At 41.7% G+C, this 27,679-nt stretch overlaps 1 protein-coding gene across 1 annotated transcript in view; it reads left to right on the top strand.

Moving 5' to 3' along the window:
* The window catches only part of LOC132824876 (NADH-cytochrome b5 reductase 3-like), a 30,600-nt gene extending 3,829 nt beyond the window's left edge, over positions 1-26,771 (top strand). The window contains exons 2-9 of the mRNA XM_060839698.1: positions 928-1,056; positions 6,155-6,227; positions 12,588-12,694; positions 17,606-17,735; positions 19,022-19,105; positions 20,240-20,325; positions 21,027-21,126; positions 21,814-26,771. Of these exons, the coding sequence (XP_060695681.1) occupies positions 928-1,056; positions 6,155-6,227; positions 12,588-12,694; positions 17,606-17,735; positions 19,022-19,105; positions 20,240-20,325; positions 21,027-21,126; positions 21,814-21,986 (882 nt within the window). The 3' untranslated portion in view covers positions 21,987-26,771. The remainder of the gene's footprint in view (positions 1-927; positions 1,057-6,154; positions 6,228-12,587; positions 12,695-17,605; positions 17,736-19,021; positions 19,106-20,239; positions 20,326-21,026; positions 21,127-21,813) is intronic.
* Positions 26,772-27,679: the final 908 nt, after the last annotated feature.

The following is a 27,679-nucleotide window of genomic DNA, read 5'->3' as shown; positions in this document are numbered from 1 at the left end:
ATTGCTTAAAATGGTGGTAGAGGCAGGAACCATGACAATATTTAAGGAATATTTGGATGAACAATTAAAATGCTATAAGTAGACAAGCCTACAGTCCAGGTGCTGGAAACTAGGAGTGGAGTAGCTAAGTGCATGATGACCATACAGAAGTGATGGGCTAGAGGGTCTCCTTTTGTGTTGTAAAGATGGTTTTGACTCCAAGGCAAAGAATGTTACCCAGTGGCTGGGGAAAGGAAAAGAAGTGGGTTGGTTGGGAAAATATTTAAAATAATTGACAAAATTATGGGGGAGAAATTTCCTCAGGAGGTAGATTATTAAAATCTGGAAGGTACAGTGTGAAAGGTGGATAGAATGAGATATCTTGGGAACTTTCCATGGGAGAATGTGAGGACTGCAGATGTTGGAGATCAGAGTTGAAGAGTGTGGTGCTGGAAAAACACAGTTGGTCAGGCAGCATCCGAGGAGCAAGAGAGTCGACGTTTCGAGCATAAGCTCTTCAGCTCGAAGCATTGACTCTCCTCCTCGGATGCTGTCTAGCTGTGCTTTTCCAGCACCACACCCAATGTGGTTCCCATGGAAAGTTGAAAGAACTACTATGCAAGGATATTTGGAAAAGACTTGGAAATAGGGTTAAATTGGATAGCTCATTCAAAGAGTCAGGTAATGCCTGGGTCCTTGAAGGATTGTCAATGTCTGTCTATATTAGAGAGAGACAATTGGTTATGTGTAGCTTGATTGGTAGTTTTCCACAAACGAGGTGAGGAGGCAGGATTTCCGCAAACTATCGCAGGTATTGAACATGTGCTCTGTGTTTTACTGAGCCATTCTGTAATCATCCTAACCAACTGACCAAATGCAGAAAGCGATCTGAATGACCTCTTCCTGTGCTGTAAGATATCTCTGACAATATCCATCTCCATTCTGCAGGCAATTGGCTCCATTCTGAGGTCGTTGCTTGACTTCATTTTGAACCTGTTTCAGCTTAAAGTTAAGGGTCCGCCAATCACACTTGAGGATCCAAATACCAAGTATCCGCTGAGGTTGATTGATAAGGAGGTGAGTGAACTTGTTCTGAATTAAACCATGTCAATAAACAATGATTCAAATGACCTGTTGTCATTTTCTCAAATCCGTTTAACTTCAGTCACCATTTAAGCTGGACATCTTGATGGGTTGAGGGTTAGTAATCGAACTTTTTTTTTGTCTCTCAGGAGAAGAGGATTTTCAAGTACATACTGGGTAGCAATGCAACACTGTAGAGAAATTATTACCGTCCTTCTGCAAAACTGAGTAATTACCTGCCAGATACATTGAGCAAGAAAATAAGTGACCTGGACAGTTTCAGACATGAGTGATTAAATTATAACTCTTATTAGTGTCACATAAGCACAGGGAAATGGGATCAATGTTCTGTAGGATAGGAGAACAAGTAAGAAAGCTTACTCCTTAAATAATTCAAGAATGAGCAAAACAGGAAGTCTTGATTTGAGAGAACAGCTTTGCAGTAAACATTTACAACTATTTATGCAACCAGATGGTTTTCAAAGGATTTAAGATCAGATGCACTATGAAGTTTTATCTAAGTTAGTTCTAGTCATACAGCATGGATACAGACCCTTCGGTCCAACCAGTCCATGCTGACCATAATTCCAGACTAAACTAGTCCCACCTGCCTGCACTTGATCCATATCTTTCCAGACATTATTTATTCATGTATATCTAAATGCCTTCTAAACACTGTAACTGTACCCGCATCCACCACTTCCTCTGGAAGTTCATTCCACACACAAACCACTCTGTTTTAAAAAAAAATGCCAATCACATTATCTATACCCCTCATTTGATAAACCTATAAGATCACGGTGGCACAGTGGTTAGCACTGCTGTCTCTCAGCGCCTGAGACCCGGGTTCAAATCCCGACTCAGGCGACTGACTGTGTGGAGTTTGCACGTTCTCCCCGTGTCTGCGTGGGTTTCCTCTGGGTGCTCCGGTTTCCTCCCACAGTCCAAAGATGTGCGGGTCAGGTGAATTGGCCACGCTAAATTGCCCGTAGTGTTAGGTAAGGGGTAAATGTAGGGGTAGGGGTATGAGTGGGTTGCGCTTCGGCGGGTCGGTGTGGACTTGTTGGGCCGAAGGGCCTGTTTCCACACTGTAAGTAATCTAATCTAATCACCCCTCAACCTCTCTGCTCTAGTTGGGAAAAAAAAGTCCCAGCCTACCCAGCTTTTCCATATAACTCAAACCCACCATTCCTGACAATATCCTGGCAAATATCTTCTGAACCCTCTCCAGCTTAATATCCTATATACCCAAGTGATAATCGATCTCATGTAAAAGTCGACAGCTGAAAATGTGTTGCTGGAAAAGCGCAGCCGGTCAGGCAGCATCCACGGAGCAGGAGAATCGACTTCTTGGGCATGAGCCCTGCTAAACTCTTCGAAACGTCGATTCACCTGTTCCTTGGATGCGGCCTGACCTGCGCTTTTCCAGCAACACAATTTCAGCTCTGATCTCTAGCATCTGCAGTCGACTTTTACAGGAGAAAGTGAGGACACCTGGTTTCTGGCCAAACAATCTGGAATTTTCTATATATCTCAGGTAAAGGTCGACCCTAGTTCTTCACAGATAACAGATCAATGTTTGAGTCAGAGTGCCAGCCGTCGCATCCCGCTTCAGCTTTGAAGTCTGCTGGTTATTGCCCACCATTCCTGGTCTTCCGGTCCACTGGCTGTAGTGATCTGCTCTGGGTTTTCAGAATTATGATAATTCATTTTTTTCTTCCTTTTTTACAGATCAATTGTGCTTTTACTAATGATACTGTATGAATTTCAGCCCCTCAAAAATTGTATCCATGTAATAGTCAACCCCATAAATTTAACCTTTGAAAGGTAGTTTAAAAAACAACTATTACTCAAGTATATATGGGTAATACCTTTCCTATAACAGGGACCAGAACTGGACCCCAGATGGTCTAACCAATGTCCTGTACAACCTTAACATAATGTCCCAACTCCTGTATTCAAAGGTCTCAGCAAGAAAGACAAGTGTGCTAAACTCCTTCACTGCCCTAACTATATGTGATGCAAACTTCAAAGAATTATGTACCTGAACCCCTAGCTGTGTCTCATTATCCAAAGCTCTACTTTTAATTGGATAAGCCTTGCCTTTGTTTTACCAAAATGTAATACAGTTGGTTCTGCCATAACATGTGTTTCTTCAATGCCAATTGGCTTAAATGCAATTTGAAGAGTTTAGACTATTATTTGTAGAACACGAACTTTCCTTACATGTATCAGCTATAACACAATTCTGTTCCATTGGGTTAGATGGTGCAGATATTGTGCAATTTTCTTATAACGCAAGATTGCATGAGAACGGAACTATCACGTTATATCAGAACTGACTGTATCTCGATTTATCCAAATTGAACTCCATCTCCCACTCTTCAGCCCATTGACCCAAAATATCAAGATCTCTTTATAATCTTAAATAGTCATCTTCACTGTTCTATATAAGCAAAGTGAGAAGTATAATAGAGTTTTGAATTCAACATTTGTTTGAAGGGTTTGTAAGAGAAAATGACTATACAAATTTTAAAAAGTCATTGTGTGCGCAAAGTAGATCAATTGTGTATAGTATGTATCATTTTAAAAAAAAAGGGTCTAGACAGAGTAGGAAAGGATAAATCCCTCTCATTGCTGAAAGATTGAGAACCCAATGGTATCTATTAAAGAAAATTATCAGTCGATCTATTAGTGAAAGGAGGAAAACATTCTATATGCAGTAAATGGTTAAGATCCGGAATGAATTGCCTCTGTGCAGTGAAGGTACGTTCACTCATGTCTTCAAAATGGTTTTGAATAATCATCCAATTGAAATTATTTTCATGTCTGTAGTGCAAACACAGAGGCGTGGGATGAACGGTATTGTTCTTGCAGATGCAATGTGTTGAGTGCGTCATTCTGCACTGTTCTGTGATTTTTAACATTGTGTCTTAAATGTCAACAAGTGCCTTGCCAACATAGTCAAGTATGACCCCCATGAAAAATATTTGCATCTAATGCATGAATATAAAATGAACAAATAAAAGCTATCATCAGTCTGTCATATTCTTGCACAGTTGTAAAAAAGTGAAGTTTACTTTGAACTTGGCTTTGTTACTGAAGCTGCTTATCACAGTCCAAAGTATTTGATCCAAAGTAAATGATTAATGCTTTACTGCAATTTATACACAACCTTGCTATTACAGATAGTGAAGCATTAAATGAATTCGGTTTAGAATCAGTCAAGGATATGGTTGATCTGTGTAGCAGCAGCATGGCTGACGTTTATTGTAACATTATCTTATTACAAATAAACCAATGGCATATCATTGACTTTTGGCTTAGTGATGTTCAAAATATTTTTTTCTTGGCTCCAGGCAGCCAAGGTTATCATGTCCCTCTTTGTAGCCCAAATTATTTGGGGTGGGGTGGGTGGTTAAAAGCCTGGGAACTGTATTTTTTAAATTTATTATTCACTACTACTGAGAATGCTCTTTTTTTTCTTTCCTGTCTTCCTCCTGATCTCTGTTTCTCAAAATATGGTTTATTGAATGTGTGATAAAGGTCACTGTTGACTCATTGAGAAATTTGAGTTATGCTGCATTTCTACAGCATTTTGCATTCTCCCTTTGGCAGCGAGGGGAGATGAGTGGAATTTCATGGATTACAGAGTCATAGAGTTGCACAGCCTGGAAATAAACCCTTTGGTTCAACTTATCAATGCTGGTCTGATATACAAAACTAACCTAGTCCCATTTGCCAACATTTGACCCATATCGCCCTAAACCCTTTCTATTCATATACCCATCCAGATGCCTTTTGAATGATGCAGTTGTACCAGCCGCCTCCTCCTTCCGCTGGCTGCTCATTCCATACACACACCACCCCCTGTGTGGAAAAGTTGCTCTTTAGGTCCATTTTAAACCTTTCCCCTCTAGTTCTGGGTTCTTAGATTCTTGAGGATGGCCTCTCTGGGAATGATGCCTTGCAATTCAATCCTGACACACACTGATGATACGGAGGCAGCTTGACTTATTTCTGGATCACTATGAAGCAGGAATATAACATAACCCTGGAATTCCCTTGTTCCAGAATGTCTTTCAAGCTAATGATTTAAATTATCTATATTCCAGGAAGGAATATAATAGAATGTTGCCCATTCCTAAATGCCTTTGAGAAGGTGATGGTGAGCTGTCTTTTTGAACTGTTGTAGTCTGTGTGGTGTCAGGACACCAAGTGCTGTTTGGGATGGATTTCTAGGATTTCAATGCAAGGTCACTTAAGGGATGGTGAGATATTACCACGTCAGGGTGGTAAATTGTTTGGAAGGGACCTTGCAAGTGGTGGCATTCCCATGCATTGTTGTAGATGGAGATTTAGTGAGATGCCTTGATTTTGTAAATGGCACACATAGTTGCTGACTCCACCCTTCCCCAGTAACACACTGTCCCTCACCATATAGTCGATGATTTGGAATGCTACCACCTGCAAGTTCCAAAATATTTCCCTTTTTTTATTATTGTTTGGTCAAAATCCTAGAGCTTCCTTCCTAATAGCCCCACACTACACCAGATAGACAGACTGTAGTTTAAGAATGTGTCTTCTCACCATGTTTTGATGCCCATGGGAATGGGTGGTACATGCATGTCTAGCCACTGGCGGGGTCTGGTCAAGTACAACATTCATTTCATTATGCATTGTGACTGCTAGCACTGTTTTGTGTCAACTATGTGAACAAATGACATCCCTGCCACCTCACTGGTTGGGTATCACTGGCCTGGCCCATTCACTTCCACAGACAGTTATCTCCCATTTAATGAGCTCAGGTGGAACAGGTGACTTGGGATCCACGATTTACTGGGGTTTTCCTTACTCTGCATATTAGGCCCATTACAGTCTCTCTGAGGTGGATCACTGATTAGTTAGTAACTCCATTCGCATTGCATCATATGCTGGCAGCATTTTGGTTTGTTCTTAACCAATAATCTCTAATGTTTACAATGTTAATCAGATCTAATCTGGCTTCCTGAATTGGATTATTACTATGGAAACTTTACATAGTTGCAAATGTATATGACAGTACTTCAAGGATTGTATTTGCTCTTCTCAGGTTGTTTCCCGTGACACTCGGAGATTCCGCTTTGCCCTCCCTTCTCCAGATCATGTCTTGGGCCTCCCAGTTGGTGAGTCTGTATCTAATTGCTGATATGTTTTGGAAATCTGAACTTGTGTTTACTGTAAGTTAAGATTTACTGCAGTCACAAGTTCCATTCCCCATGTTTGCATAAATTTCTACCTTTTCCTTGGGAAAAGTATTACATCTTGAATTGTTCCGTTATTCCATATCATGGTTGCTTATCTTCAACACCATTTTGATATTACCTCCAATCCCTTGCTGTCAATAGTATTTACGAAGCTTTCAATTTCTGTGATCATTCAAATGGTTGAGTTTCCACAGCCCTCTGGGGTAGAGAACTGCAGATTCACCACCCTCTGAGCAAAGGCATTTCTCATCTTTTGTCCTAAATGACCTACCCTTATCCTGAGACTGTTCCCTGGTTCTAGCCAGGGAAGTGTCCTTTCTGCATCCACATTTAACAATTTTGTAAGTTTCTGTGAAATCACTTTTCGTTCACCTAAACTCTAGAGAATACATGTGCAGTCTCTGCAGACACTTCTCATCAGATAGCCTGCCTTCCCAGGAATTAGTCTGAGCCTTTGCTGCACTCTGTCTATGACAATGATAAGCTCCTGAGGTAGAGATACTAAGGCTATACACAGTACTCCATGTGTGATCTCACCATGGCTCTGTGCCATTGCAGTAAGATATCTTTACCATTATACTGAATCTCCTGGTGATTAAAGGTGAACATTTACCTTGCTAAATGCTTGCTGCATCTTTATTAACTTCTGAACTAGAATACCCAGGTCTCTTTGGACATCAACAATTCCCAATTTTCCCTCTCATTTTAAGGAAGTCTTTTCTCTTCCATTTCCCCTGTCAAGACAGGAAACCCTTTGGACCTACGGCAGATCTTTGAAAGAGCTTTGAAATTGGTCCAATCCCCCCTCCTTTCCCCATTGTCATGTTGAAGCTTTCCCGTAAAATTGTTCAATCGATTCCCTTCTGAAAGTTACTATTGAATCTGCTTCCACTATCCTCTCAGTGAATTCCTGATAACAGCAACTTAAACAGTATTTTAAAATTCTCCGCAATGCCCTTTGGTGCTTTACAATCTTAATGTTCCAATCAGTTTCCATTACACCTTTTTAGATTCTAAAGGAGTTCTGTATATCAGTTTAAAAACTACGTACTTGAAATTTTTCTGGGTAAGGTCTCTTTTATTGTTGATCCATTTTGCAGTCTCATAGTGAGCTAATTGGAACTATATCAGATGAAATCTGACTTCAGTGCAGAATGATGTGGTGGTAGGATGGAGAGAAAGACAAGTGAGTGGTGATTATAAGAATTGGTCAGCCTTTTCAGTCCCATCAGTGAAATTGGTTTAGATTAATGTTAAAGTGACCCCTTTTAAACATCAGAAGTTAAGTGTTTGATAACCAGGAATATGCTTCTAGAGTTTTTTATGCTGCCTCACATCTCTCATGTTTATGGGGAAATAAGTAATTATTTTTCATCAAACTGTTCAGACATATGTCTGCGGCAGATATGATTTGATTTAGGACCTTCAGGCTCAGAGGTAGGAACACTATCACTGCGGTATAAGAGCTGTTGTAGAACATTAGACTGTGACGCTGGATTGTGTGTCACCACTACCTTAACATTGAATTATCCCTTCATTAACATATGAGCATGACACATTCCCTAGTTCTGTTGGCGTTGAGCATCCCTGCCTGACCCCAATAGATGGACACAGAACATTAAGCGCAGCACAAGCCCTTCGGCCCTTTTATGTTCTGCTGAACTGTGAAACCAGTCTGAAGCCATTCTAACCTACACTATTTGATTAACATCCATAAATTTATCTAATGACCATTTAAATGCCCTTAAAGTTGGCAAGCCTACTACTGTTGCAGGCAGGGCACTCCACGCCCCTGCTAGTCTGAGTAAAGAGCCTATAGATGATACAATTTCTGATAAATTGCTGGGTAAACGGACAGATTGTGACTGATAGAGTTTCATAACCTTCAATCCAGCCATGCTGCAATTGTCAAGATTAGAGTGGTGCTGGAAAAGCATTGCAGGTCAGGCAGCAACGGAGGAGCAGGAAAATCACCATTTCAGGCATTCGGAACATCTACTTTCCTGCTGTCCGAATGCTACCTGACATGCTGTGCGTTTCCAGCACCATGCTAATCTTGACTCTAATCTCCAGCATCTGCAGTGCCCACTTCCACCATGCTGTAATAGTGTCTGGGCAAAGTTATGATAGATCCCAACTGTTCTTCATGCTGGTAACTTGATATGTCAGATTTATTGCTGCTTGTTGAAATCAAGCTTGGTTTTCAATGGCATTCAACAGCCATGACTTGGCACATCTGCTGTTGGCCTACTGGCTTAAGATAGATTCTTCTTCACATGGTTATTGTTTGAAATAAATTCAGTTGCATTACAAAACAGTTAGGTACTTAGTGACTCGTGCTACTTTTCTAACCTCATCGCAAGTCTGGATGTCAGTGGTTGGGCCAGCATTTATTACCTATTCCTTCATTGTCCTGGAGAGCTGCCTCCTTGAACTGCTGCAGTCTGTGTGGTGGACATAAAAATACAGTGAATCTTAGGAGAGAGTTCCAGGATTTTTATTAAGCAACTTTGAAGGGGTTACAAGTGGTTATGTGACATGACTCTGCATTTTGTATCTCTAGGTGGGTTTGGGAAGAGCTGCTGAAGGAGCCTTGGTGAATACTGCAGTACATCTTTTAGTTGGATCTACTGCTAATTACCAACTCCTCGCCAGATTAAATGATTGGCCTCTTTGATAATGACTGAAACTCTTTTGAAACTTTGGCCAATTATGTAATCAGTAGAATGTTTTGTAGCAATCTTATCAGGGATCCAAGGCTAAGTTACAACGTTGTAGAATTTTAAAATCCAGATGTTATTGTTTAGTGATCCTGTGCAACATATCTGTGCATTTAGCTCTGATTCAGGTATACTTTTCTGTTGTAGGTGCCACATGAATGCAAGCTCTTGTTTTAAAAAAAAGTTTTTCACGTGTCCCACTGATGAGCTAAATTGTTCAGTAGTTGTTTGGAGTGTGTCTGTTTTTATAAAGAGATGTTTTTAATCCATTGCCTGACTCAAAATATGTTGGAATAAATGGAAACAAAATCTGGTTACAACTTGGGAAGTGTTGACCCTATCATATAGGGTTCCATTATTGTTCACAGACAAACCATCAGAAATCCCTATCTTCAGTTACCTGTCTAAGCGGCAAGAATTTGAGGAGACTGAGCTACCTGAGAATCTATGCTTTTTAAAACCAGTGATGCAGGTGATCACTGAGCTAATTTAAGATTGGATGTTTTAAAATTAATTCACGGCAAGTGCCTGTCACTGGCTAGGCCAATATTTATTTCCAAGATTTAGTGACCATAATAGTGTCCCAGTCAGGATGGTGTGTGGTTTGGAGGAGAGCTTGTAGCTGGTGGTGTTCCCATGCATCTGCTGCCCCTGTCCTTGTAGGTGGCAAAGAGCGGGTTTGGAAGGTGCTGTTGGAAGATCCTTGGTGCAGTGCACCTTGTAGATGGTGTATTCTGCTGTTGCCACGTTCTGATGGTTAATTGAACATCGTAAGTCTGAGATGGAATGCCCAATGGCAAACTGCTTTGTCCCGGGTGGTGTCCAGCTTCTTATGGTGCTGACGCTGCACCCATCCAGGCAAATGAGTATTGCAGTATTCCATCACAATCCTGGCTTGTCTTTGACAGACTTTGACACATGTTGGAATAGCTTTCTTTTCATAGGAGAGTCTTTTGGGTTTTTTCCCTTTGTTGGGATGCAGCATCACTGGAAAGATCAGTTCCTTTTGAACTGATTGACACTGCCATTTCAGAGGGCAGTTGATTCCAGCTTTGAGTCTGGAGTCCTGTGTAAATCAGTCTCCTCCTAAGACTTTCCCCAAAGGATATCAATGAACCAGACGGATTTTTTTTACTACAATTGATACTTGCTTGCCACTATACTTGTTTTTAATTCAACAGTTTATCTGTCATGGTTGGATTTGAACCCATGCCTTCAGAACTTTGGCCTGGATTAATAATCCAGTGTCGTCATCGTTAAAGTAAAGGGTAAAGTCGCCATAATTTTACCAGGGCTGCTCTTTCAAAAACTGATGGTGGTTTAACGTGAGAGTCAGTGTGCCACTGGTAAGGGTAGAGGTAGAGAGTCAAGCCCTTCATGGTAACCTCAGCTAGTGTGGGAGTTGGACCCACGCTGTTGGCATCACTGCACGACAAACCAGTTGATCAGCCAACTAACCTCAATGATCCCTTGATAAAACTGTCATTGTCCCAGAGGACTATAAGACTGCTCCCTGATTAGAGAGACATGACTGGTTAGTGAGTTTTGAGAAGATTTGTAGCTCAGGTTGAGGTTCTGGCTGTAGCTTTGCTCTCAGAGCTGGAAGGTTTGTTTTCAGATGTTTCATCACCAACATCAGCAAGCAAACCTACATACAGACCTGACTGGTAGTGAGTTTAACCTGAGGGTCACCGTGCCTCAGGCAAGCGATCAGGTTAAGAACGCGTCAACTTCCTAGTGAATTCAGCAAGTGCGAGAATTGAACCCATGCCGTTGGTACCACTCTGCATCACAACCCAGTCTCCCAGCCAACTGGGTTAACCAACCCAGCTACACTGTCACTAAACTCTGCTCGATTTGGTCTATGTGCCATGTGCAGTAGCAGACCAGAGCTTATTATTCCATTTTAGATGTATTCATTACAATTGGGTCATTGCCCAGTGTTAAGGTGGTGTTTTTATATCAGCTGTGAAACTATATAACATGCTGTCGGAGTTGAAGAACTCATTGATGCATTTAAGATGAAGAAATGGAGATGTTTGTATATTTTAGCAGTGTGGGTGTATTTGATTTAAATGCTCACAGATAAATATTTTAGTTTGAGACTTTTTGTGCCCAGTTTTGGTCTCCATTTTGAAATAGGGATATACTCACTTTTGAAGGTGGTGTATTGAATATTCTCTAGATTGAGTAAAATGGGCCGATAATCTCTGGAGTTTAGAAGAATGAGAAGTGATCTCATTGAAGGGGCTTGAGAGGGTCTTCCACCCACCCACCCACCTCACATGTCTCTGGAGTCTAAAATACAGGGTATGTCTCAGGATAGAAGTCAATTTGTTTAGGACTGAGATGAGATGAAATTTCTTTGCTAGAGGTTGTGAATCTTGTAGATTCTGTACCCCAGTGGATGCATCCTTAAGGCAAAGATGACTTGTAGTCCCTGAATAAAGGAATTTGAACAGGAAAGTGGAGTTGAGGTATAAGATAATGAATAATCATGTTGACTAGCAGAACAGGTCTGAGGGGCTGATTGACCTCCTGTGGATCCTGCATGATTTGAAGTTTGAATGTGTGCCCCCTCACCAATTGTCTACACTGCGTCAAAATGAAATCTGCTTCAATATTTTCTCACCCAAACATCTTTTTACCTTTTATTAATTTGTATTTAATTATTGGAACAAAATGTCCAGATTATTTGTCTTTTAGAAACTGATGAAAACAAATGGCTTTGCCAATGCTTTTTCATTGGTTTGGTTCTTTTCAAGTGTTGGAGAGGGGGATTTCTCAAAACCAAATTAGAACCTTAAATTAAATTCAATCAATTGGAATGTTATAACAATAACTTGGTTGTTTGTAATGGAGCAAACATTATCCCAGGTTGGTAACTTCCTAACGTCAGCTGTGACTGTGTTTGAGATTTAAGTGGTAAGTGTTTTACAAAGGTGTGGAAGCAAGTCCCACTCCAGGTTGTGAACTCTATAAAATCCAAGCTAACTCTTTAGTTCCTTTCTGAGTGTGCTGCACTGTCAGAAATGCGATTCCAGGTGAGATGTTAAACCAAGATATCTCTGCCTGTTGGGTGGATACAGATTACTCCATAGGAGGATGTTGAAGAACAGGATTGTCATTTCTGGTGCTGAGTTCTCAAGATCATTCAAGCAGCCTTTATCTGGTCGTCATCACGTTACTGTTTGCAGAACCTTGATGTGTGGGTCGTTGCCACATTTCCTACATCATATCAATGTCATTTTACCTCAGCAGTCACTCAGTGGCTGCAAAACATTCAGTGTTTTCTAAAGTTTTGAGGTGTGTGCGCGCACGTGTGTTACTCAAGGGTTAAGTTCCACTAAATTGTTTTTAATACTTTCCAAATGGTGGCAAGGTCACCAGCTTGTCTTCAAGATAGGTTTTAAAGTGATACCAGCTGGCTTGTTGATACTGAGTAGTCTGCAATGATACACACTGGCCATTGGCCACCAGTAAATCAGAACTTAAAGAACGGCCCTGGGTTCTCAATCAAATGTGACAATGAGAAAAGTCTACTTTCTTTTTTAAATAGGGCAACATATCTATTTATCAGCAAAGATTAATGGAGAACTTGTGGTCAGGCCATACACCCCCGTCTCCAGTGACGATGATAAAGGCTACGTGGATTTGGTGGTCAAGGTAAACAAATGGGAATGGAGTTTGGTTTGTCTCTGCCTTGTTCATTTATCACCCACTCTCCCACATGCTCTCTAACACATACCCAAACATCATACATGCATGCTATAAGGTATGGACACTGCAAACTAGAAGAGGAACATAAGAGCAAGAGTAGGCCATTTGGCCTTTTTTGTGCCTGTTCCTGCATTCAGTAATTTCATGGCTAATCAGCTGCATTTTCCCATCTGTTCCCCCATCTCCTTTGACTCCTATGTCTATCAAAACATCTATCCAACCCAACCTTAAATAAATGTAAAGACCCAGCCTACACTGTTTTCTGGAGGAAGAGGATTCCAAACCCAAACAGTCGACAAAGAAAAGAAATTTCTCCTCATCTGTCTTAATGTCTTATTAAATTATGTCCACTACAGAAGGATATGACCTTTTACTCTATCCAGTCCCTATGGTCTAACTCATGCCTTGTATAGTTTTACCAAGACTTCCTTATTTTCATATTCTATTCCCTTTGAAATACAAGCCAACATTCACTTTGCCATCTTTATTACCTCTCAACCTGAATGTTAGCTTTGTGATTCCTGGACAACACCCCCCAAAATCTCTGTACTGCAGCTTTCTGCCGTCTTCCTCCATTTAGATAACACAGACTCCAATTTGTTCCTGCCAAAAGTGTATAATATTACGTTACACTCCATCTGTTAAGTTTTTGCTCACTCGCTTAACCTGTCTAGATGCCTCTGCATGTTCCTGGTGTCATCCTCACACTTGCCTTTCCATCCTTTCTGTATCATCTAGGTTCCAGTACATTTGCTTGTCCAAGTCAGTAATGTATATTGTAAATAATTGAAGCTCCAGGACTGATCCCTGTGGCACTCCAATATTTACAGTTTGCCATCCTGTAAATGTCCCACCTTATCCCAACTCATCATCCTCTACCCATAAGCCAACCCTCTACCTATTCAAATATACTTCATCCCACATCATTGGCTATTATCTTCAGGAGCCTCATATGGTATCTTATTGAATGCTTTTTGGAAGTCCAAATATGTCACATCTACTGGTTCAGTTTTATTTATCTTGTTACATGTGAAATTATTCTAGTAAATTAATCAGGCATTGATTTCCCCTTTACTAAGCTATGTTTACTATGCTTGATCATGTTATGTATGTCTAAATGCTCTGCTATTAGATCCTTTTATTATACACAGTTGGTTAGCAAACTGGCTGATAGTTACCTGACTTTTGTCTGTGTCCCTTTTGAGTAAGGGGTTAACATTAACGGTTTTCCAATCCTCCCGGAGTTTCCACAATCTCAAGATTCTTGGAACAATACTACCAGTTCATCCACTTTCTCGATCGCCATTTCCTTTTAATATTCTAGGATGCAACCCACCAGGTCCACAGTACGTATTGGCCTTTAGCCCCAATAGTTTCCCAAGGATAGTTATTGCATTTATTTCCTCCACACCTTTTGCCCCCAGATTATTTCGTATTTTTTGGAATGTTAGTAGTGTCATTTACCCTCCAGGACTAATCTAAATTCTTCATTCAATTCTTCTGTCATTTCCTCATTCCCCTTTTGTTATGAATGATTATTCATTGCCACTTGTCCTCTACAATAGCAACACAGTAAAATACAGTGGAAATGTTTTAACTGTTGCCACAGTCCAATGCAATTTGAATGGTTCACGAATAAACAGATAAAGCTGAAGGAAACTCCATCTTTGCTCCATCACTCCCCCAATGAGCCCTGACCCAATCAATGACACCTGTGTCACACCCAGAGTTACCATTCTTCAGGTGCCATCTCTCTTCTTGGCCGGACCCACCCTGCCAATAGGCTGCCATTACTGACCCACACTCATCCTGCAGCCAGGAGGCCCCAACTTCAGGCCCACCGCAACCAGGAGCTGTCGTCGCCGCCGCCATCTCTCCACAATCTGGAATCCTTGGCTCTGCTGAAGCTGTCACCTTGCCAATGGCAGGAGACCCTGCTGTGGGCCCATCACAACCAGGAGACCCTGGCTCTGCTGCCAGCTACACCACTACCTAGCCAAGAGACCCGCTCCAACTGCTCCCCTCCGCAATGTCACTCCTATGGGTTGTTAATGAATCCTGGGCTACGGATTGGTTGATATCCGAACAGCTGACAGGAAGCCAAAGCAAAAACAGCTCATCAAGTTGACCACCATGTGTCTGCTGCCATGTTATGTCCCCAGCCTCATTTATGCATTTACAGAACATCTTAGAATCTTTTTTTATATTACTTATTAGTTTACCCTCTGCTTATTTTCTCACTTTTTTTTTCTTTCATCAATATTTTTTTTAAACTTTCACAATCCTCTATTATACTACTAACCTTTTCCACATTGCATGTGTTTTTTTTTCTTTCAATTTGATACAATCCTTAACCAACCGTGGATAGCCAAAGAAATTTATCTTCTTCCTGAAATCCTCCTTCACTGGGATAAATCTCTGTTATGAATCATGAATTATTTCCTTAAGTATCTGCCATTGTTTCTCGACTACGTTTTCTTCTAAATTCCTTACCCAGTCCATTTTAACCATCTCTGCTCTCATTTCCTCAGTAATTACCCTTATTTAAGTTTAGCACAGTAGTTTCCAGCCCAGGTTTCTCACCCTTGCATTGAATGCTACATATAATCATGTTATAGTTGCTGTTTCCTAGGGAATCTTTTACCCAAAGACCTGCCTCATTACACACACATGTCTGAAGTAACGTGATCCCTGGTTCTTGGAAACTGTCAGGAATACAAGCTCTGAATTCTGTATTGCCTCTCCATTTAGTTTACTCCATTACTCCTCTAGTTACTCCATTTACCTGGACACTGGGCCCAAAATGGTTCAAGCAAACCCAGTCCCGCAAGAACTGCTCCCTCCCAACCTTGTGCCAGTTCCCTGTGGACTGAAACCCATTCCTCCCACACCAATGAAAACAAAAATGCTGGAGGTCGCAGTGGGTCAGGCAGCAACCAAGGAGAGAGAGCAAGCTGATGAAGAGTCGCCTAGACCCAAAATGTTAGAGTCTCTCTCCTTGGATGCTGCCTGACCTGCTGTGATCTCCAGCATTTCTTTTTGTTTTCAGATCAGATTCCAGCATTTGCAGTAATTTGCTCCTTCTCACCTCGTTTTGAGGCACACATTAACTCCTTGACTGTATTTACCTAATGACAGGACACCTGTGACTCAGGTGGTAATCCTGAGATTATCGTCTTGGTTGTACTGCTATCTAATTTTGGCTCCTAACTGTTTAGTGTATTTGAGGACAACATCTTTGCTGTTCTACAAATGTTGGTTCCAACTTGGAGGGCAATAACGGAATCCCTTCCCTCCCACTCCAAGTTCCTCCCTCCTTCAAGGTGATGTTTTTAACCTTGGTTCTGGGTAACAATACAGCCTTTGGGACTTGCACACTTGTGGCTGCAGAGAATGGTATCTACCAACTTAATTACAATCCCCCTACCATTCTAATCTATTTCCTCTCTGCACCCTGTATGGGCATGGCCCCCTGTACCATGTTGCCGTGGTCAGATTGCTTAGCCTCCTGGCAGTCTCCGTTCTCATCCACAGCGTGCAAAAACTCCACATCTGTCCCACAGTTACAGGGACTAAGACTGCGGGTCCCCATATCTGCCTGACCTACAGCCACACCTTCCTGTCCCTGATCACAGATCACATTTGTATTACATTCTGTGAGAGGTGTGCCCACCTCCTGGAGCAAAGTGTCCAGGTAATGTCCCCTTCCCTGATTCTAGCTCCTCAACTCCGATCCTCCACCTACAAACACTTAGTCCACAGCAGCACCCACTTACTACAGCAGCAATACATCATCCATCCTGCCATCGCTATCCTATTTTATTTAATCTATTAATTGATTAATCTATACTGTTAAAGCACTTGAATTCTCACACTTAATGTACCTGAGTCACATTGTGGTTTACTACACTTTGCCAATAGTCTCCTTGATCCAAGCTTTTTATCCTGTCCTGCTCCCTTCCCAATCAAAACATACTATTTTGAGCCTTAATAAAATAAATGTTGAGCATTTACCGGATACTCCCTAATTAAATAACATCTTTTCCCATAGCAGAGCAAAAATCAAGTGCTTGGAGCTGAAAAACACCTCTTTCTCTTTCTATCCAGAACAGCCTGAATCACTTAACTCTGGCATTCTCATACATTTGCTCTACGTCAGCTATTTATATATGCTTTTGACACGCAGGTCTCTCTGAGTCATGTAATGGCGATCCACCTTCTGCTGCTTAAGCTACTTTTACACTGGAAACTTCGGAAAAGTCCCTGTGTAATGCTGGCGACTACAGAAATTCAACAGTAGCTTTCAGTTTTAATACCAACTGCAAACTAAATTGGATACCAATTGTAAACTAAATTTATATGAAGTAAACATTTACACTTTCTTAACCAGCAATGCAGACACACAGTTCCAGCCCTGCAATACATGAGCTCAGTGTTTGCTTGGCTCCTCTGTCAAATCTCTCCTGATGGTCTGTGATCTCACCGCCTTAAAGCCAGAGAGGGGTTGAATCCGTGCAGTTGGAGGCCATTTGGCCCATGGTGCTTGTACTTTGATTTTAAGACCTCTCCAGTGAGTCTCACTAACTCCTGCTCTTTCCCCATGGCCATACAAATGTTTGTTTGAGCTCTGTGGTTTGGTAGAATTTGTGTCAGTTCCGGTGCTAAATTGGGTTGGATTTGAACTGAGCTGTGATTAACCAGCATGAGCCCAGTATTGCTGCTGAAATCTGCATGTTATGAATGCAGCAGTTTCATGTTAAAGGTGAGCATGTGGAGGATGAGTTGACAATTATGACTTTTCAACTTCTAACATTGTCACTAGGAATTGCTCTCAACAGTTCTGTTTTCCGGTCTCAGATTTATTTTAAAGGTGTTCACCCCAAGTTCCCTGAAGGGGGTAAGATGTCCCAGTACCTGGAGAGTTTGAGAATGCAAGATGTGATCGATTTCAGAGGGCCCAGTGGCTTGCTTGTCTACAAGGGGAAAGGTAAACGAGAGGCTCCATTTTGTTCTCCTAGTTTTTCCGTCTTTGTCGCTTGGGTTCCGATAATGCTACCTTCCTCGAGGGGCCTCAGAAATATCCACTGTTCTCTTCAACTGAGCTCACCCTGCCACCGTAGTTGACAGGGTCCTCAGCCATGTCTGCCCCCTTCCTGTACTACTTCACAATGATAAGGTCCTCCTTGTCCTCACCACCATCCCCAGCATCCACATCTAAAGGATCATTAGCCACCGTTTCTGCCATCTCCAGCAGGAGACACACATTCCCCTCCATTCCCTTGACAGTATTCCACAGGAACTGTTCCTTCTGGGACAGCCTGGTTCACTCTTTTTCCCCATTCCTACACGCCCACAGCACCTTGTTCTACAATTGCAGAAGGTGCAACACCTGCCTGTTTATGTCCTCCCTTCTCACTACTCAAGGTTCCAGACACACCTTCCAGTGATTTTACCTGCACTTCGCTCGATCTAGTCCACTGTACTGGCTGCTGACAACACGGTCTCCCCCATGCTGAGACGAGGGCTCCCATTTTGCAGGACATCTACGTTCTGTCCGTGAAAAAGATCCCAAGCTTCTGGTTGCCTGCTGCTTCAATGCACCACCCTGTTCCCTGGCCAACACCCCAGTCCCGCACTTCCTGCAGTGCTCCAGCGAGGCTCAAAGTCCAAAGATGTGCAGGTTAGGTGAATTGGCCACGCTAAATAGCCTGTAGTATTAGGTGGGTTAGTCAGGGGTAAATGAAGGGGAATGAGTCTGGGTGGGTTGCTCTTCGGAGGGTCGGTGTGGACTTGTTGGGCCAAAGGGCCTGTTTCCACACCGTAGGTAATCTCATCCAATAACTTCAGGGCATGTGTACCTTCTACCTTTACCCACTCCCACACTCCAGGCCCTGCCATCACATGTCCATTCGTGGATGACAATGGGTGCCATTAGCAGCTTATCTTTCTCCCAGGCTCACCATTATCTGTTCCTTTTGTTTGCCTAACTCTCTCTCCCTCTGTACTCTATCCATTGTTTACTCCTTTACTCCCCATCCCCAGTCTGCAGCACTTTCTTCGCGCCCATCAGTTCTGAAGAGGAGTCACTGGACTTGAAACAGTAACTCTGCTTTTTCTCCACAGGTGCTGCTGGACCTGATGAGATTCTCCTCTGCTTTGTTGTATAATGAAAGTAAACATCTGGCCCAGCTAATGAGCAGAAAAATCCATGTGATAAAGTGGTAACACTATTACTTTGCTTTAACTAACGGTGTGTTACCTTTTTCTTTAAAGGTCAGTTTGCCATTCGTCCTGATAAAAAATCTGAGGCCAAAGTTCAAGTGGTTAAACAAGTGGGAATGATTGCTGGCGGAACTGGTGAGTTTCTAATTGTATATCCATTGTGTTCATGTGGTGGGAAGAATCCAGAGGGAAAAATGTGTGTATGAATAGATTGAGATTATGGTTGTTGGGTCAAATGGTACTCTCTTGTGTGGGATCACTGCTGGGGTAAACCCTTCAGCTGGTGCTATGTACTCTAATCCATTTATATTCTATTTCCAATCTTTATTCATTTTATTTCTCAATGTGCTAGTTTCTGCCTCATTTCTTTGCTTCCAAGTTCTAACTGCCCATGCAAATATTTGTTCCAACTCCTATTATCCATCCTTACAGTTAATCAGATTTCAGAAGTGTGAGTGAACTGGATTGTTTCCTGTATTGTAAGGAAGCCAGGGACCTCAGAACTTAGAAACATGGAGTGATAGAATCCCTGTAGTGTGGAAGGAGGGGATCTATGGAGTCCATACTGATTGTCTGAGCAGCATCCCATCCAGACCCACTGTCCTATCCCTGTAATCTAACGTTTCCCTTGGCTAATCCACCTAGCCTGGACACTATGGGGAAATTTAGCATGGCCAATCTTTGGAATGTAGCTACCCTGCCCATCTTTGGAATGTAGCAGGGGGGAAACCGGAGTACTGAGAGGAAACCCATGCAGACAGGGGAAAAATGTGCAAACTCCACACAGACAGTCGCTGAGGGTGGAATCGAACTCAGGTCCTTGGCACTGGGAGGCAGCAGTGTTAGCCACCCAACCTGTCTTATTCAACCTTCTGTGGTGCCACTTGTGGCTGTCTTCCCTCCAAGTCAGATGACTCCAGAGCTCTAAACCAAATCAGCATATGCTGTGCAGTAATGGAGGAATGCTGCACTGTTGCTGGAGCTATCTTCTAGATAAAACAAATCGAGGCTCCCTTCCCTGTGTGGCCATGAAAATACCTACTGGCTCAATGCTGAAGAACAGCAGAAGAATTTGTTCTGCACTTGGTGCAAAAAAGCTGAGTTGCTGTGTGTGTGTTTTCTCATACTCCAATGGCAACTGTGCCCCGAAAATACGTGAAGGACTTGGGGACGTGTTGAGGATTTGGAAAAGGCTATAGAAAGGCAGCTGTTTCTGTCTGTCTGCATTTTAAGGCTGAAGAGTGTGATTTTTCTTGAACCTTTTTTCAGGTATCACTCCCATGCTGCAACTGATCAGGGCGATCGTGAAGGATCCAGAAGATCAGACGATCTGTCACCTGTTGTTTGCCAACCAGGTATGTCTGTTTTTCTTTGCTGGTCAGATGAGATGATGGACGGTTTGATAATTGATGAGGATTTCTGCTGGTTTGCAAGGGTACTCTGAATTTCAATAAGACAGTTTTCCTCCAACACTTACTCCTCTGTCAACATTGACTAAAATAGATGATCATCCTTTTGGATGTTTGAGGAAGCTTGCTGTTTGAAAGTCGATTGCCACATTTCCTGGATTACAGCTTCAGCACTTGGGAATATGTTGTTAGTGTAAAACATTTTAGAGATATGTTGAGGTAATGAAAGGCACTATATAAATGCAACTAATTATATTCAAGTGCTTCGTGACTTCCCTGCTCTTTTAGCCTCTTGGTCACATGTTATAGGTTTTTTGTTTGGTGTAAAATTTTCAAAACTGATTAACGTGGGACAGAAACAAAACTTACCCCTTCAAGAGGATCACGATGTAACATTCCCTGGTTTGGTGTTGGAATTTTGCCCTGAACTTACCAAGCGAATTACGTTGAGGACTGCAGATGCTGGAAACCAGAGTTTAGATTAGTGTGGTGCTGGAAAAGCACAGCAAGTCAGGCAGCATCCTGGGAGCAGGAAAATCAATGTTTTGGGCAAAAGCCCTTCATCAGGAATGTGAATTATGTTGTCCTACTCCTGTCGGTGTTCCTCTTGAGGGGGGATTGATTTTTGTCATTTTTGTTTCTTTCAGACTGAGAAAGACATTCTCTTGCAGTCCGAGTTGGAGGAAATCGAAGCCGAGCACCCTCACCGTGTTATAATATGGTACACCTTGGACAGAGCTCCTGAAGGTTAGAATTTGCATTAACAAAGATCATGCCCCTTTCCACTCACTGAGCTGCATTGGGTCCCAGTCCTTCAACAGCAGGTTTTTAAAATCTTTATTAGCTGTAAAGCATTTCTTTTTTTTTGAAAAGAAAGTTAGTTTGCTCTTTGTTTTGAACGTTGAGCTGTTGTATAAAACAGAGGAGATTTAATCAAACACAACTTGATGAAATGCACTCTGCAGAGCAATGGAGCATTGTGAAAACTAACAGGAAGTGCAGCTTGTTTGATCTGATTTTTTTTCTCTTCCTGCCTATTTGCTAGCAAATTGGAAGCTCTTGTTGATGACAAAATCGGCCAATAAATTAACAAAATAATTTTAGCTCTCTTAGGAATTCACCTCCCTGAGAGATCCCATGCAAATTTGCCTACAGTGCAGTATGTTGAACCATGATATAATGAACTTTCACTGCAATAAATTTTCCGTTTTGTCTCCTTGAGAGTTTAAATGCCCAACCTGAGTTTGGCTGGGCTGAAAATGTGTTGCTGGTTAAAGCACAGCAGGTTAGGCAGCATCCAAGGAACAGGAAATTCGACGTTTCGGGACAGACCTCACTTTTTACTCTGAGTTTGGCTGGGGGCAGGCATAATGAGGAAGAGTTTATCTTCCTCTTTTCTCACTTTTCCTTTTATTTCTCTGATTTTGTTTTTAGGCTGGAAATACAGTGAGGGATTTGTGAATGAGCAGATGATTAAGGAACACCTTCCCCCAGCTGCCGACGATGTGCTTATTCTGCTGTGTGGTCCTCCACCAATGATACAGTTTGCATGCAACCCAAACCTTGACAAGCTGGGTTATAGTCAGAGTTCTCGGTTTGTGTACTGAGTGAGAGAAAGTCTGGCTTATCCAATACAAACATACAGAAGTGTAAGGAAAGATTAACAGTCAGGATTCCTTTTCATCTAGGACCCCACTTTACGCAAGATACCTAATTGATCTTAAATGGAGTTGTATCGTGCCAACATTATGCTCTATATTACAGCTGTAAAACTGTGCTTTTGAATAATGAGGCAGCCATGTGGTAAAATGTCCTTTGACCTGCTCCTACCCCTTTACTGCAACTTAGTGGAACAGTTTTGGACACCGTTCTGGCATAGGTGCACTGAATAGGAGCATTTCTGAACAAATCTGGTGCCTTGCTTTTGCTCTGAGCTTGAGGTGTTTTGACTTTTGCATGTCATTTATACTTGCAATGCCACAGCAATGAAGCAGAATGGGTGACATGGGTGACATTTAAAGGGGGTAGAGTTCTGGATTTGTATAGAAGGTCCACACACTTTTTTTGTTTCCCAGAAAGCAATGTTGGGGTTGACAAATCTAAATGACCAGTTACCACATGACATCGGAAGGCACAACACTTTAAATTCCAAAAGTAGTGGTCAATTCAGATGAACACAATGTAGAGGAGAAGGGAACACTGAATAGTTTTAATCTCCACATCAGTCATTAAATTACTTCTGTTTTGTGTAAACAACCCGGGAGAAATTTTAAATAAACCCCACTTAGTCTTCAGCTATTTGGCAGCATTGAGTACTTGCTGTAGTTTATTTTTAAGATATGAAAGTGGAAGGAGAATGTGGGCTTTGTTCCCTGGTCAGTACTGTGCAATTTTGCAACATGTTAAATTGCTTAGGAAGTGAAACCTTTTTTTTAAAAGAAAAAAGATTTTTCTGTCCTGAGGTTATCAATTGTAAAATATGAATGGACAAAGCAATATCTGTGCTGGTCCAACCTTCTGAAGTTTGAGAACTGTTACAAGCAAGGGTATACTTTTGTTGGTGAACATTCATTCAATAACTTGTTCAACCGCCTCAAGTGAATCAAATTTAGGTTTGCTGTGTGCTGCTTAATTCTAGGAAGCACCTGCACTGTGCCTCCATGTTGTCACTTCACCTCAGTCGGAGTGACTGATAATGGTTGATATATTTTCCGTGGAGTTATTTAGACAATTTTTGATGGTACAGATGAAGTAGAAATGAGAAACTTACTCTATGGAGTCACCTTGTGGACACAGCCTGCAACTGCACTGCAATAGTTGAACAAAGTTCAATGGGCAATGTTGACACAGCAGCTTTGCATGAAGTTTTGCAGAAAGAAGTTAGCAAACTATTTTGACAATAAAGTTTGAGGATAGGGAGCAGATCCCGCACATAAGACTTGCTGAATGAAGGAAGGATCACTGGACTCAAAACATTAACTTTGCTTTCTCTCCTTAAGGGTTGAGAAGAGGTTGGAAAAACTCATTGTTTTCACCGGAAGGGAGGAGACTGGGGTGTGGGGGATAACTCGATAGAAGTCTACAAAAGTACGAGAGGCATGGATAAGATGGATTATCAGCGGCTTTTTCCCAGGGTAGAAAGGTCAACTACAAGAGGGCACAGGTTCAATTGAGAGAGGGAAGGTTTAGGGGAAAATTTTTCGGAGGTAATGCACTGCGAGCAGAGCTAATGGAAGTAGTCACATTACCAACATTTAAGTATCTTTATAGACATGTGAACGGGAGGCAAACAAAGGTGTAGAAACCACTTATGGACTGTAAGCAGTGCATCTAAATAAAGACTAGGGACTATTGTAGACTTGATGGGCCAAAGGACTTGTTCCTGTGATGTATTGTATTAGATTAGATTCCCTACAATGTGGAAACAGGCCCTTCGGCCCAACAAGTCAACACTGACCCTCTGAAGAATAACCCACCCAGACCCATTTCCCTCTGACTAACCCACCTAATACTATGGGTAATTTAGCATGGCCAATTCACCTGACCGACACATCTTTGGGAGGAAACCGAAGCACCCAGAGGAAACCAACGCAGACACGGGGAGAACGTGCAAACTCCACATAGTCACCCAAGGAATGATCTGCCAGACTTAGTCATACAGCATGAAAACAGACCCTTCGGCCCAACCATACTGACTATAATTCCAACTAAACTAATCCCCCCCCCCATCCCTGCACTTGGCCCATATTCCTCCAAACAATTCTTATTCACGTACTTGTCCAAAAGTCTCTGAAACCTTGTAACTGTACCCAAATTCACCACTTCCTCTGAAAGTTGACTCCACGTGAACCACTTTGCATATTTAAAAAAAAAGCCTCCCATGTCTTTTGAATCTTTCTCCTCCCACCTTAAAATATGCCTTCCAGTCTTGAAATCCCTCACCTTAGGGAAAAGGCACCTGCCGTTCCCCTTATCTATACCCCTCGTGATTTATAAATCTTTGTAAGGTCACTTAGTGAGTTTGAGTTTGCCCAGCAGTTTGTTTTGGAAGGAGTTTGTAGAATTGGTCCTATTCATCATTTGGGCTTTTCTGATTGAATTGTTGTGTTGCAATAAACTAACTGATTGGGCAAATGTCCCCCTTAACTACAGGAAACTAGGGTCCACTTTTGATTAAAGGCTATACAAAATTTAAAGGTCCTGAAAAGACTCTCTTATTTCAATGTAATTTAAACATGGTTCATAAAAATGCTGTTTCAGTTAATACTTGTCACAATAGGCCATGAAGTGACTTAGGCTGAGGAGTTATAGAGGTTTATAAAATCATGAGGGACATGGATAGCGTGAATAGCTAAGGTCTTATTCTCAGGGTAAGGGAGTCCAAAGCCAAAGGGTACAGATTTGAAGTGAAATGCGAAAGATTTAAAACTGAAGTACAGGGCAACTTTATCTCACACACAGGGTGATGTGTATGTATGGGACAAGCTGCCAGAGGAAGTGATGGAGGCTGGTACAATCGCAACATTTAAAAGGCATCTGGATGGGTATATGAATAAGAAGGGTTGAGAGGGATATAGGCCAAGCGCTGACAGGCGGGACCAGATTAATATAGGATATCTGATCAGGTGCGCATGAGTTGGACTGAAGTGTCCATTTTACACGCTGTCTTATTCTGACTCTAATAACATTTTCCTGTATACGAGTTGATTTTATTTAAGTTAAGCTCTTCTTAGTTGAAAAAGCCTTTCCTGCAAGGGGTCAGAACACCAAGAAACCACCGGATATTTTAATCTCAGATGATATTCCCACGGTGTTACCGAGTTATGTGCTGGTTTCACTTGAGACATTAAAGTCCTGCGTACCTTCTCGGGTGAATGTGGGAGAGGATTAGTGTTCTTTGAAAGTTCTCTGCATGAGGTAATGGTTTTGAAAGGGTTCATGTTGAAGACAGCATTGAGCTCCAGCAAATCCCATGAGGTCATACAATCTTGGATGGCATAAAGAGGAATGGAGCTGAAAATCATGTTTGAAGATGTTGAAGTGTTGTCATTATCGCATCAGACTCAATATTACCTGTTACACTCTCCACAGATGTTGTTTCTCACTATTTCTGATTTCTGCAATAATTTGCTTTTAGTTTTGTTATAAGTACTGATTGACTAGTTAGTCTTTAATTGTCTATGTAACTTGCACCTATTGCTATCATGTCATAAACTACACCATGTTACTAAGACAAGTGCCTCTTCTTAAGACTCACTCATGTTTCAATCTCTAACATTGTTAGCCGACAGACTTTTAAATGCAATATAGAAAGGTTTTTGTCTACCTTTTTTATAAGTTTCCGTTAATTAGGTTACATTTTTATTATAGTGCTCTCATCGAGGGCTATCAAAATAATTTTGCTTTCAAAAGAGTAGAAATGTGGATTGGGGATATTGTGACACAAGGCAGAAGTGTGGACTGCAGATGCTGGAAATCACTCTAGATTAGAGTGGTGTCGAAAAAGCACAGCAGGTCAGGCAGCATCCGAGGAGCAGGAAAATCAGTGTTTTGGGCAAAAGTCCTTCATCAGGAATGAACTTCATTCCTGATGAAGGGGTTCTGCCCGAAACGTCGGGTTTTTTTTCCCTGCTCCTCGGATACTGCCTGACCTGCTGTGTTTTTCCAGCACCGCTCTAATCTAGATATTGTGATACAGTATAGTGTCCCTATCTCTGGGGCCAGGAGGTCAATGTTCAAGTCCCACCTTTCCTAGACACGTCATAACATGTCTGAATGGTGGAATAAAATTCCCTAGAAAGCTGGATTGAGTCCCCCATCAAGAGTTGTCTAAACGTTTATTAGTATTTTAAGAGTAGGAAGATGGATTGCATCATCAACTCTGGGAATAATACTTCAGTATTAGTTTGATAAACTTCTGTAAATGTTTTGATTTTTGTCAGTGCTCCATTAGGGACTGTTAGGAATGTAATTGGTTTATATTAAGAGTAGAAAAAGGAAAAGATGATAGCTTGCAACCCAAACCATTAGCTGATAGTGATTAGTTCCTCAATGTATACAACATTCTGGTAGCTCTTTATCCCTCACTCATATAAATTATCTAATCATTATTTCATGATGTTTGGGCAAACTTGCTGAATACAAATTAATTTGTGAGAATTTCCTCCAACAGTATCAACACAAAGTACTTCACTAGTTGTAAGGCATTTTTATAGCATTTGGAAAGCCAACATATTAAGCTTAGCTCGTACTCTTCTAGACTTTGTAACCTTTAACTTGCAGCAAAACATTTACTTTGTGTGTTACATTTTTACAGGAGATGAGGGAGTCATGGCCTAACCATGATATTGTACATACTTTAATGGAATAAAATAAAATTAATCAATGGCAAATTTATTGGTAATTTGTTGTTTCTGCTGCTAAATGTACGACAGGAAAGCTAGGTAACACGGGGTATGAATAAAAGTGGCCAACCAAAGGGTGTTTCCTCTTGCGTGAGAGACTAAAACTAAAGGACACAGTTAAAGAAAAAGAATTCTCCTTTTCAAGACCCAGATGAGGTGAAAATTCTCTGCAGATGGCCATTCGAGTGTGGAATTTCTTTGACAAAGTAGTGGAAGCTCTATCTTTAAATGTACTTGGATGGAAAGTGGAGCTGAGCTCAGGCATGATCCTGTTACATTCTGGGCCAGAATGCAATGGGCTAAAAGACTTATTCATGCTCCCAAGTAGGGTGGGAGGGGGCTGTGATGCAGTGTGATGGGCTGAGTCAGCATTGCTGATTGGTGGGGGCGGTGGGGAGGGGAGGCAGGTCAAATGCACACATGCTGCTGCTGACATCACTGTTTCCATTGCTGGGTCTACTAATGTCAGAAGCCTATCTGTGCAGGCATGGGGTCAGAGGTTTAAAACATGGATATGGGCTCTATGGCCCTACATATCCACGTTGCCCAGTTTGCACAATTTATCTAGCCCCATTTGCCTACATTTGATCCATATCCCTCCATACTTATCCCATCCATGTACCTGTCAAAATGTTTTTTTTTAAATGACAAAATTGTATTCTCCTCCACCACCACCTCTGGCAGCCTGTTCCAGACATTCACCACCCTCTGTGTGAAAAAGTTGCCTTTGAGATATCTCCAGTCTCACCTTTAAAATTATACCCTCTAGATTTAGACTCCCCTACTATGTGGAAAAGCTGTTGCCTATCTACACCTCTCATGGATAATCACTAACAACAAAGGATTAGATTAGATTCCCTACAGTGTGGAAACAGGCCCTTCAGCCCAACAAGTCC

This window comes from Hemiscyllium ocellatum, chromosome 19 (genome assembly GCF_020745735.1).
Source record: "Hemiscyllium ocellatum isolate sHemOce1 chromosome 19, sHemOce1.pat.X.cur, whole genome shotgun sequence".
Taxonomy (NCBI): domain Eukaryota; kingdom Metazoa; phylum Chordata; class Chondrichthyes; order Orectolobiformes; family Hemiscylliidae; genus Hemiscyllium; species Hemiscyllium ocellatum.
Note: the sequence above shows the minus strand (reverse complement) of the source record. Positions and strands in the feature narration are given on the sequence as shown.